Source organism: Lepisosteus platostomus, chromosome 10 (genome assembly GCF_059453375.1).
Source record: "Lepisosteus platostomus isolate fLepPlt1 chromosome 10, fLepPlt1.hap1, whole genome shotgun sequence".
Classification (NCBI taxonomy): Eukaryota; Metazoa; Chordata; class Actinopteri; order Semionotiformes; family Lepisosteidae; genus Lepisosteus; species Lepisosteus platostomus.
This window is the reverse complement of record NC_142620.1, coordinates 18,582,781-18,595,300: the sequence shown is the minus strand read 5'-3', so window position 1 is coordinate 18,595,300 and position 12,520 is coordinate 18,582,781. Positions and strand designations below refer to the sequence as shown.

Sequence of the window (12,520 nt, the reverse complement as noted above, 5' to 3'; positions counted from 1 at the left end):
GGTTGCCAGTTGTGAGTTGCAAGATGATATGGCTGCTGGCAGTAAGAAAAGAAACATTTAATCAATATCCAAAATCAGTATACTTCATGACAAACATGCATAGTAATAGGTTTCTTTCGGTACTCAATATAGTTTCAGTTGTAGTAAGGTGAGATTTATGAAGTCTGTACCTTTCCACTTTTCTATTCCAGTACATGTCTCTAGAGAGCCTTAGGAGTATTACAGGCACTGGTATGTGCATGTTGCGTACAACCATGCCGTGTAAAGACAGATACTGTCGCTAGCCACAATGTCGTAAAGCAGTTTTGGGACCTGTCTCACACTCTCGTTGTCCTGGTAACAGATTACGGCAGATGAAAGATGGCGGAAGGTGAAGAGACATTAACAAAACGAGAGCTCAGTATGGTGAGTATATTTAATTTAATTTTGGTAATTTTCTACGTTTACTTATTGCGTATATTTCTTTTCTTCGATTTGTATACTACTTCGATACTAGCCCTTTTCTTTTCTACAAATGCTATTCTTCTTACCTGGGGTTGAATTTTGGTTAGATTTCTTGAAGGAATTATAGCAAACTGCTGCAATTTAATTTTTCTTTTAAGATCTCAGTACAGGATTGGATACAATAGTTGACAGTGGATATGTATTTAATTCAGAATGCATTGCTTTTCAAATAAAAGTGCAAGAGTGACACTGCCTGATCTCACTAGTTTAAAATCGACCTGAATCTTGGGTTTTATTGCTTATTCAAGAGACTCAACAAGAGCTGCTTGTAGTTAATAACATTGAATAATATGGTAGTGATACTTGAAAGATCAATAGTATTCTGTTTGGAAAGGGACAGAAGTTTGTGGTTAAGTACGCTCATAGAAGATCGACATTTTAAAAATGTATATAACTTTTATTGATTGTTTTTGTTATTCTGTGAATTATAAGAGGAAAAATAGCGTGTGACAGTATTGCAAGTGCTATATTTCATTATCATACAATGGAATAAAAACGAAACAATAAAACAGAAAACTTGGCGCTATTCATAAGAAAAAGAAGTGACTTTTTTCTTCGTTTTTTTTAAGTAAGCAAGTCTTAGTTACATTTATTGGAAGCATCTCAACATCTTAGAACTAAAACTCGGAAATTATTGTAATCATGAATTGCATGTGCTTTAATTTTTAATACGTAAGTTCCACGTAGACTAGACTTGAGGACTACCAATTAAACACAGAGTTTCACTTTTACTTTGTTTATATCACGATTGTTTTCTGGATAAATCCAGCTTTACAAGGAAGCACACTTTAAGGACACTTTCCCAGCGTTTCAAAACTGTTGTGAAACATCTTTGAAAACTGACAGTACAAAGGTGAATTTCTGTGACATTTGTAAAATCTACAGACATAAATACAGACATACAAAGTTAACTAAACTAAGATTGTTAGTAAATAACTGAATTTGCTAAACAGCTTTTTGAACAGCATAATTTAGGATATACCTGCAGTGTCTTGGAAAAGTATTCAAGCCCTTTCATTGGTGTTTGATTTTTACCTTTTCATTGATGAAATTACAAAATTATGCCTACCAATTTCTTAAACTTTATATTCAAGATAAAGTAATACAAACAATGAAATAATGCATAAATATTTAGACCCATGAACTTAATATTTGGTGTAAGCATCTTTGGTAGTAATCACAGCCACAAGTGGTTTTGGGTAAGTCTCTTCCAACTTAGCACACCAGCTTTGTGCAATTCCTGCCCATTCTTGGCAGATTTGCTTAAGTTGTCTCATGTTCCTTTTGGATTACTCACAGACAGCAGTCTTGCTACTAATTCCTATTGAGTCAAGAATTCTATCGAGACTTAGACTGGGCTACTCAATATAGGGAATACACTTTCTTATTGCCTTTTTGCCCTTCTACTTTGCTTAATTGTCCTGCTGAAAGATGAATTTTCATCCCAGTTTTATGTCTGAAGAAGTTTTTCCTGTAAGATTTGCCAGTACTTTGCTCCATCTCAGTTCCTATCGGATAAACTTCACTGTTTCTCTTGATGAGAAGCTATAAGACGATGCTGCCACCATCATGCTTCACAGTGGGGGTGTTTATTGAAAAGTCAAATTCTGTGTTATCTGACAATAAAACTATTTGTGACATGTTTGCATTACCAGTTAAATATTAAGTTGAAAGGTTCTTGTGGTATTTGAGATGTTAGTATGTCATTTCCGTTCAAGGGTTTGTGGAATAACTGGAATATTGTTGACTTATGGACATTTTCTATCAACTGTCTGGTTGCCTTCACTTCTTAATCACCTTCACCATGCTCAAAGACATATTAAGGGCATATGTAATTTGAAAGACATATCATTTATACCTTTCTTCTGATTAGTGCTTTTGTACAACTTTATCCCTGAGTTGTGTTGATAACTCCTAGGTCTTGATGGTTGGATTTTTCCTTGAAATTCACCACATGACTGAGGTACATTACAGCATGTATTTATTCTGAAATCATGTGAACAACTTTTACTGTACACAGACTGGTAATTTTGTATATCTAAATAAATTAAGTTTGCCACACTAGAAAGGTTTTAAAAGTGATACAATCATTCTTTCATATTATTTACTTATTTTTGTTTTTGTTTTGACTGTGTGTGGAGTAGGTTGAAGAAAAATATATATGGCTGTTTCGTGTGTCATGACAACAAAACTGTGAAGACATTGCAAGTGTCTGAATGCTTTTATAAGACACCATAACCGTGTAATGTTTTTCAAATCTATACATTAACAATGGCTCTAACATTTAGCATTTTTTAGGAAATGCGTTATTGATTTAAATTCATTTTGTCACCTTGAATGATTGATTTTAGGTTGAGCATGGATCATTTAATGTTTTTGTTTTTCGGTTTTCAAAGTCAGGAAAGATTAGGATATTTGCTGAAATATTTGGAACAGTGGAATTTGGGGGGAAAAGATTAAAAAGGAAATTAACATATTGGTAAAGATACAAAATTTAAATTAGCCAAGTTTTTACTAGATGAAATCCCCCGTGTAAAAAACCCCAAACCTCTATTTTTGGCAAAACGTTGATGTCTTTAATTTGAGGTGCACAAAATAAACCCTGAGGCACAAGCATTTCTACAGGACCTTCAGTGCCTCAGGATAGGTTGTTCAACATTTAAAAACAAAAGTCACAGTTGAGTAACAAAGCTGTGGAAAAATGTGCCTTTTCTCTTCTAGATGTGGAAGGAGCTGCCTGATTTTGGCTCAGAGCTCCTGCGCTACCTGGCAGAGCAGGTGCCCAGGATCTACTGCCAGAGCGCTGAGCCGCAGCCTGCGCTGGAGGAGGAGTTGGCCATCCCTCTGCTGCTGCAGCCCCTGGAGTGGTACCTGTTCGGGGAGGACCCCTGCACTGGACTGGAAAAGCTGCAGCAGACCAGCACCTCTTCCCAGCTCTGTGGCCGAGTCTTCAAGGAAGGGGAGACCACCTACTCCTGCAGGTAAGACGCTGAGGGATTCACGGACCTGACAGGGTGTTCCGGGCTTTACGTTTTGCAAGGTAAAGCTGCATTCGTGTGAAAATTAGAATCCTCTGTACAGGTGGGAAAATCAATAAGACCTCCATTTCATTGTAGTTTTCTGCATTTAAGGTTTCTAGAGCTATGGTCTCTTGTGCTGTATTAATGACTATTTAGGCTACGTGTAATATATTATAGCTATATGTTAATGATATGGGAATAGAACAAGTACCACATAAATTGCTAAAAAAACGGCCTAAAAAAAGGAATATATTTATTAAAATAATTAATAACAATATTAATAATGACAATAATAAAAAATAAAATAAAAGCGACAATAATATTATGCGGTAGTACTGCCCAGGTGCGCAAAGGAGGGGATTAATAGCCCCTTCTGAAAACTCAAATGAGAACTGTCAAGTACAGTGATAGCAGTTTTCTAAACTGATAAGTGTGAATAGCAGTATTTCATGTGAGAATAAAAAATGTATAAAACCAATGGCTTTGTGAAGATTAATATCAAAAGAAAGCAATGGTTCAGACAGTTTAAATGTGTACCTTTATAAACATAACTGCAATCATGCTGAAATTGTTTGTGTGGCTGTCCTCCCTATATAATCTTGTGTAACAAATGTAATTATTAAATTACAGCTTAGGCTTTTTGGCTTTACAGGGACTGTGCAATAGATCCTACATGTGTGTTATGTATGGACTGCTTCCAAAACAGTGTACACAAGAGTCATCGTTACAAGGTAAGGATTGTCTCCTAATCGGTGCTTCCTTTAAGATCTCAGATGCTGAGAAACTCGCTTTTGTGACTGAGAAACCTAAACAATTCTAACACCTCAAGACAAGAGAAAAAAGATGTTTGGTATTGTACCAAGGTTAGCTGACTCAAAACACATTTAAAATCATTTTGTAATTTTAAATCATTGCTTCGTTTTTTCTTTTAGTGTAGCTTTGAACAGACTACGTGAGTTTAGAAAAGGGGTCATGAACTACAGAGAAAATGAAAACTGGTGTTAATTACTCAAAATTGTGTATAAAACGTAGTGACTGGGGTTAATATGTTCCAAATTGTTTACTGTATATTTTCTTTTACACATTAAGAAAATAAAAGGCTTCCTATTAGCCTATTATAAAGAAATGTATTCTTGCTGTAATTCGTATGTCTGTGCTTTTTAGCTATCTAGTAGAAAAAAAGAAAAGAAATAAAGTAAACCCTTAAATGAGTTTATGTAAATTTGTTATTTGTAGATAAAGTTTCAATGGTTTTCAAATAGGCAGTTGTGCTTGCCCATGTTTATCATGGTAACATCCACCAATTACATCCATTCAGCTCAGTTAAACCCCAGATTTGTCCCTGATTATTAACAGGTGACTTTGTTAGAGTTGAATCCATTTGTTTTATTTGTTGTCCTTAGAAGCTGATACTCATCTTTTCGTAGTTTTCATCCAATGTGTCATAGTAATGGGTGAATTCCACTCAGTCCTCATTTTCTTCTATGATTAAATGGGTTATCAAAGTCCTGAGGTCATATTTCAAAAGCAATTAAACAAACAAACATTTTCATCTTGGTCAGTTCACTGTTCATTAATTAAACATATTATTAACTGTTGGATTTAAATAATCAAGAACTGATCAAATTGTGAATGAGATGTTAAATTAAAATTAAACATTTAAAAGCAGGTATCCAAAGCGTTTATTCAGGGATATGTTAATGTGTATTAATGTTGTGATCAAGTATCATCAAAGGCCATTGACACTGCAATTCAATTTCACTGCAGTTGAAAATCACAAACTAAACATAATGCAGAAACCAGTTTGGGCATTATTTAGTGTTTGGCAATTAATATAGAAAGTTTTTAACAAAAGTGATCAAACGTTAGTTAAAAAAAGTTGAACTGCGGGATTTTCAGGACTGTCAATCAATTTGACTTAATCACTGTGACTAATTGATCTTGTTAAAGAAATGTGATATCTTTTCACTAGATGCATTCATCCTCTGGAGGCGGTTTCTGTGACTGTGGGGATGTGGAGGCCTGGAAGACTGGTCCTTCGTGTACAAAACATGAACCAGGAAGTGCAGGGGACATGGACACAGTATGTGTGTAATAACTGTAGATGTCAGGAATCCGGAGCTTGGAGTGGGAGGTGTTCATAGCAAAAATGTTAATGTATGGGCATTAATTAACTGCTTGCGTGATGTTGTGTTCTTCTGCACTCAGCCTAACAAAATCCTGCTCTTGGATAAATGTTTGCAACCCTACGGCCTTGGCTGTTTTCAAGGAACAATTCATTCTGTGGGAAATTTGCTAGAGTGATTGAGATCAGAAAGACAGAGAGGGACATGGAAACTTGTTTTTAGACTGGCTTTTTTAAGTTTGAAGTACATGAAAATGCAGAAAATTTGAGAGTGGTTGAGCACGAGTTTCACTGTCACCATTTCCTGCTGGAATAAGATCTGTGCAGACTCAGATTAAGCATTAAAGTAAGTTTTGTCCATCTATCCATTTTCTAACCACTTTATCCAGTTCAGGCTCAAGGGGTAGCCAGAGCCTATCCTGGTAAGCAACTGGTGAAAGGCAGGGTATAAACTGGACTTGGATTCACACGCCAGGGACAATTTTCTCAAAAGCCAGTGAACCTACAAGTATGTCTTCAGACTGTGGGAGGAAAATGGGGCACATGTTGAGAAACCCATCTGAACAGGGGGAGAATAGAACCCAGGGCCCCAAAATAAGTGTTGTTTTCAATAGAATAGTAATGTGCTTAGGCCAGTGATGTGTGAAAAGACAATAATACAAATAATCATTGATGATTATTGGTGATTGGTGGAACATAACATTAAAAAAGTATGGCAGAGCACAAAACCAAGGATAAGATTGGGGAGATCATTCAACAGATGTGATTTTAAACAGACAGCCCTTTACTCATTTTCCCGAATGTCTTTCCATAAACAGCAGGTGTTTCTATTGAATTAAAGCTTGCTGTTCTGGTGTGTTTGTGTTTCATGCTTTTATCGAACTGCATCTGTGATGCAACAGAACTCTTTCAGAATACCCTGGTTTAATTATGAAAGCTTTTAGGTAAAATATTAGCTTTTCATTGTATTTTACTTACTCATGCCATCTGATGTGTTACGGACATATTTGGTTTTGACAGTGGGTGATGAAACTATAGATAAGGAATACTTGATTTCAGAGAGGTTAGCTAATCTTCAAAGATTGTATTTGATATAGATCTACACACAGTCTGTTCCTAGATTTTTAAACCAAAAGTGTTCACATTTATTATTCAGTATGTGTATGGTTATAGACTGTTCTTGGAGTTAATCTTTAGGCATGGTGATATCTGTGACAATATTGAAATTAGTGCCACGACCACAACATCATGATTTATACTTTGCCCATTAACAATAGAGGGCAATATCATTGCAACATAATGTGCAAAACTTGGCAGTGGCTCTAAACTTCAAAATTCAGTGTTAAAGCAGAGAAAACAGAGAAAAAAAGATCTCAAATACTGAATTAAGATATGAAAATTAACAAAAGGTCCTAACTTCCAAAAACATTTGTTACATCATTATCAAAGAACTTGAGCAACATAGCTGTACACTAAAAACACTTGTGTATTTCTTATAAAGGCTTGTACAACCTTATTCTGCTCTGGCCTGTACTGCACTGAAACACTTAAAATGTCAACCTGTAGTGATGGTCACTCACACCCCCGAGTTGGGAGGGCATGGGTTAAAAAAAAAAATTTAGATTGGGTCGGGTGGGTGTGGGTCAAAACAAAGCCGGCCCACACATCACTATCACCCTGCATTCTCAGAAAAACCTAACTGGTGGGTCCAATGGAATATTTTCCATAGAGTACAGAGGAAGTAGGGTGAAAGTTCATTGCTACATTTTTGGGATTATCATGGAGATTTGCCAAGGAAATGTTCCTGAAAAATCAAAATGTGCACATTGTGTTAAAAGCAAGTTATGTTTCATTACTGTGGATAGTTGTGTATATTTTGGTAAAGTGCAATTAAAAGTTATGATTTAGTAGCTTCTTAATGCTGAATGCTGAACTTTTATTAAATGCATTATTACTTTATTTGCTTTTATACTTGGTTTGTTTGATGTAGTTTTGTTATATCTGTTTTATATCTATGTTGGCTCTAGTAAATGTTGCAGTCTGTATGGCACAAAGAGTGTAAGCTGATTCAAATTACTATTAAATCAAAGCTATGAGCAATTTGGGCGGTGTAGTGGCATAGTGCTTTTTAAGGACTATATGGTCCTTTTTAATTCTGAGTGGTAAAATAAAGAAGTGAGAGTAAGTCAGAAATTCTCTTAGTGAAACTGTTTATTCTAGTATAGGTCCACACGATATTCTAAAGTATGCACACTGTTTTTCTTCATTATGAATTTTAAGGCCATCATTTCAGTTCTGCCCAGTTTTTCAAATATTGTAACCATTAGTGAACAACCCACATGACACATAAGTATATAATTATGAAGAAAAAGACAAATATAATTCAGATTTATCTCTGTACAGCTGATGCCGTCAGTTGAAGTGTATTGCTGCCTGGAGCTTTGCTTTTTAGATTTTCCTCCAGTGTAAGTCTTAGAATCTTAAGTGCAAGGGGTAGGCCAAGAAGTATTGGTGAGAACTTTAATTCCCTCCCATATCCTCTTGGTCCTGAGTGGTGAAATGTTTTTTGTGTGTTTTGCACAGGGTGAGGAGAGTGTTTTGGAGGAAGGCTTGCGGGAGAGAGCTCTAAAACTGTTCCAGATTCTCTTCCGGTACACTGTCGACATGCTGGTGTGGGAAGAAGGGGCAGAGCTACCTTCATCATTGCAGCCCCGGTATAGTAGTAATGTTTGTCTCCACAGAACAGGTTATGGAAATCACTAGAGGGGAAGTTTACATAGATAGTGAAGGCTATGTCTGGATAGATCTGCCTTTTCCATTCTCTAATTGAAGCCTTATTTAACAAGAGATTTATTGCAAAGTCTTTTGACCTAAATGTAAAAGGCTTCAGTATTATCATCCTCCTGCTTTTATCTGCATTTCTTCAGTAGTGTAAGCATTTGTTTACACCCTCTGACCCTGTGACTAAAGGGAGTTCTTTTGTAACCCAGAGTCATTGACTTTGTTGCAGCTAAAAATCTGAATAAAATTACTTTTGGCTGGTCTAAGGGTCTACTGAGATAATTTCAGAAACTGATATTTTATGTGCATTCATATGTTAGAGAAAAGTGAAAACAGAGAAGAGAAGGTGAAAGAAGCTTGGAGGGCTTGTCCTTGAACCATGACCAGAATATGACTTACAGTAACAGCTCTATGTCAGTGACTGAACAAGGAAAGAGAACAAGCTGACTTTAAGCTGTACATCTGAATAGGTGAATTAAAAGAAACCCACCAAATTGTTGTTTTTATTCCTTTATGGGTTAAAATTCTAGAAGGACAGTATACTTTGTAATTATCTGCAGTAATATATGTGCTCACTTACAAATATGTTTTTGGGGGGCATTTTTTGATTTGATGTAAAGGGTTCACAAACTGTTTTCTGACTTTTGGACATTAGAGATATCATTCCTACTTGATTTGAGCTTTTTCTTTAACAAAGAGAATAGAAAATATGAATACTGTCGTATCTGTTAACTCGTTCATTCTTTTCTAACTTGCAGTGTGAAAGAAGATGTATATTACTGTGTACTGTATAATGATGAGCACCATTCCTATGACCATGTCATCTACACTCTCCGGAGATCTGTGCAATGTAACCAGAGTGAGGCACAGACCCACACAGCACTTATTGACAAAGAGGTAAGGGAGAGAGCAGATGAGTGAGATGGGAGTGTTGTAAGCTTTCTCACTTCAACCAATGTGATTTGAAATTGTAGAAAATTACTCACTGAGTGCCATGAAAAGTAGGAAGAATTGCCGTATTGCCACAAGTGCAAACATTAAGTGGTTAAAGCCTTAATGGGTATATTTGATTGCATTATTTCAAAAATGATTTGCGCTTACAATTCCGAAAGTTTGGTGTATTTTTGTATGGGAAAGTAACGCACTGTATGATTATATACTTCCTACATTGACATTTCTATAGGGACGCAGAGCCGTGAAAAGAGCCACTAAGCAGTCCTGTCAGGAAGCGAAGGAACTCATTAGGGTAAGTGCAGAAATTGTCTGAGAAGGGATATTAAAGCTTACTGGTATTTTTAATTGGTCCAGTTCTATTTTACTAATCATCTTTAAGAAGTATTTCCAATAGTGTCCCTTAAGTCCTGTTAACTGATTTCTTTTTTCTTGTTTTAATGTCTGTTGTTGCTGTTGCCATTTAGATATGCCAGCCTAAGTATATCTACTAGATAGTTTTATATATATATTTCTGAAAGTTAAATAAATGAAGCTAGAATAACTATGACTTTTGTTTCATCACATACCAGGGAATATCAGTGAGTTATGGACAGTTTTGCAATTATTAACTTTCACCTTTAAATAACCTTTTATTTTCTTGGATATTCATCAACAGAAATGGCAACAGACAGTTTCATGGGGCAAGTACAGGCTTAAACCTTTTGTGAACTGTGTAAGTGAAGGATATTCTGAATCTTCTTTGTGTCCTGTGTTGGCAGTCAACCTCAGAGCACATATCTGTGGAGCCTCTGCGAGTAGAGATCCTCCACTGTAGTGTGATGGCTCACCAGAGTTTTGCCATGCGACTGGGAACCTGGTTTCAGAAAATTATCAACTATTCAGGTCTGCCATCACCGCCACCGTGTTCATTTTCTTGTTTTAGGCTAAAGCCCACTTCTTGCCTTAAAAGCAAACGATAGATGTTAAGCCAAGCTGTTATTTTGTTTAGAAACAATGGCATTAACATTGCAAATAATCAAGCCTGATAAACATATGTGAACTAGTAAAGAGAGTAAGATGCTTAAGTTTACAAGTTGTCTTTTCTAGTGATTTTCTTTTCCCTCTTTATTCTCAGTTGGTTTTCGGCAGGTCTTCTGTCAAGTAGCCCTGGAAGCACATCCTCTTCCAGACAGCCAAAGTCTCATCAGTAGACTAATGCTCTATGATGCAAACCTTTATAAAGGTAGGTATCTTGGTTGTTTAAACACTTCTCTCTGACCACTGTGAATTTAATACTTTTTGTGCCAAAGGGCTTGTGTTTTTGTTGACAGTACACTCACTGGCTGGCCAAAATTTTAGGAAACCTCATCCTTGGTAACGGAGGTTTAACTTATCTGCATGCAATCCAAAAACAGTGAGTCACACGACAGAATCAGGTGATCCTTACTTCAGACTATACTGAGTAGGATTAATGTGGATCTTGTGAATGAATGATATCCAGAAGTCTAAAGATATGAAAGAATGTGAAAGGTCAGGTAGGGGCCAAGTTAGCCGAGGCATCTGTATGGCATATTTTCAGAAAGTATTTAGCTAATATGTAGTAAGTTACAAACACAAAAGGTATCTGTAATTAGGGAGTCTGTGTGTGAAACTGTCAGCTTTGGGACAGGACTAAACAGATGCTGTTTTGGCATGGAAAGTGATGGATAACCCACAGTTTGGCAATTTATCGACAGCTGTAGTTGTTGTCCTGGACCATCCATAAAACAAACTCAATGCAGGAACAGTTACTTAGAGTATCAAATTATTTTGGATAGTCAGTATCTTTAAATGTGTAGATGTATAATGCATATGTATAGCATGATTATTGTATTAACTTTATCCATTAACTTAAAACTTAAACAAAATCACCTAACTTAAAACATAGCTGAAAATTCATGTACAGTAGTATATAAAATAAAGTCCATAAATTCAACGTAATGCAATAAATGAAACAATTATGATACATTATTAGCAATACTGAGATATAAAACGTGCACTTAAATTACATCGTACAACATTCCTAATTTTGACAGTTGCTTATATCCATATTGTTATTTGTACCTATTTGATACTACTGCTATTTGATACAACCAGGCATTTAAGTAGAGTAATCTGAGTGAAATTCTTTGCACAAATCTACAACACTTTTGCCCCCATGGGATCTGAATCCTCACCTTCCAGTTATAGTCCAGAACCCTAAGCAATGATGTAGTATTTATTAAGTAATTGTAAGACATGACATACATTGCTTTCACTGTAGCCTGTGTATTTTATTTCCTTAGGAGCCCGGAAGATTGTACATGAGCTAATTGTCTGCAGTTTACTGATGGAAACTGAATATAAAAGGCTTTTTGCTATTGAATTTGCAAAGGTAAGCATGTATATTTGTTATTAATTTTGCAAAGGTTAGAATGAATGCCTTTCAGATCTAAGGATATGTAGTACTAGTCCCGATAAAATACGTTTTGACTGAAGTGCACCACTTACCTGCTGAATCACATTCATTGTGTGCAGACAGCCACACTGGACAGTAGATCAGGCAGAGAAATGAGAAACCGCTTTACCGGTTGAACTTTTGGAAGCCCAGAGAGGATATTATTCAGGATACTGTGGTTAACACTTACTCTTTGTTAACACAATCTTTGATGACCAAGTAGTAGGACTTAGGTTTAGTGTCTTACAGATGCAGCCATTCAAAGTGCGCGGTACACACACGTACCGGAGGTAATTGGCTACGGCGTCGCGCATTGTGACGCACGATGACGTGGAAAGATTAGATTGTAATCGTTTTTATTTTTTAAATACATTGCGGAGTTAAAGCAAGTTAAAGCCTTGATTTTATATATCACCTTTAAAAGTGGAATCTCAAAGCAAAGTAAATACCCAACACTGATTGTACCCATCTGTCATGCTAATAAAGCACCTTGAATTGAATTGAATTAAATTGAGGGAGAGAGGGGGGAGGGCGAGCGAGAGAGCCAGGACAGACAGGCAAATAAGATACACTCCACAGACATTCACAACAGCGACATATCATAAAACGTTTGCACATATAGTTAAGTTATTACTTGGTTTTCAAAGTGCAATGAAATACAATATTGTTATTGTTGCTGTT

General features: G+C 36.1%; 1 protein-coding gene across 3 annotated transcripts in view; it reads left to right on the top strand.

The window, feature by feature from the left end:
• The window catches only part of ubr1 (ubiquitin protein ligase E3 component n-recognin 1), a 45,528-nt gene that overhangs the window by 1,690 nt on the left and 31,318 nt on the right, over positions 1-12,520 (top strand). For 2 of the 3 annotated variants that reach the window (XM_088648558.1, XM_088648556.1), the window contains exons 1-10: positions 214-405; positions 3,226-3,485; positions 4,177-4,255; positions 5,497-5,607; positions 8,233-8,363; positions 9,189-9,327; positions 9,614-9,676; positions 10,143-10,266; positions 10,499-10,606; positions 11,688-11,776. In XM_088648558.1, coding sequence (XP_088504684.1) covers positions 361-405; positions 3,226-3,485; positions 4,177-4,255; positions 5,497-5,607; positions 8,233-8,363; positions 9,189-9,327; positions 9,614-9,676; positions 10,143-10,266; positions 10,499-10,606; positions 11,688-11,776 — 1,149 coding nt within the window. In that variant the 5' untranslated portion in view covers positions 214-360. Of the gene's footprint in view, positions 1-213; positions 406-3,225; positions 3,486-4,176; positions 4,256-5,496; positions 5,608-8,232; positions 8,364-9,188; positions 9,328-9,613; positions 9,677-10,142; positions 10,267-10,498; positions 10,607-11,687; positions 11,777-12,520 lie in introns of those variants that run through there. The other variant, XM_088648557.1, reaches the window with a different exon arrangement.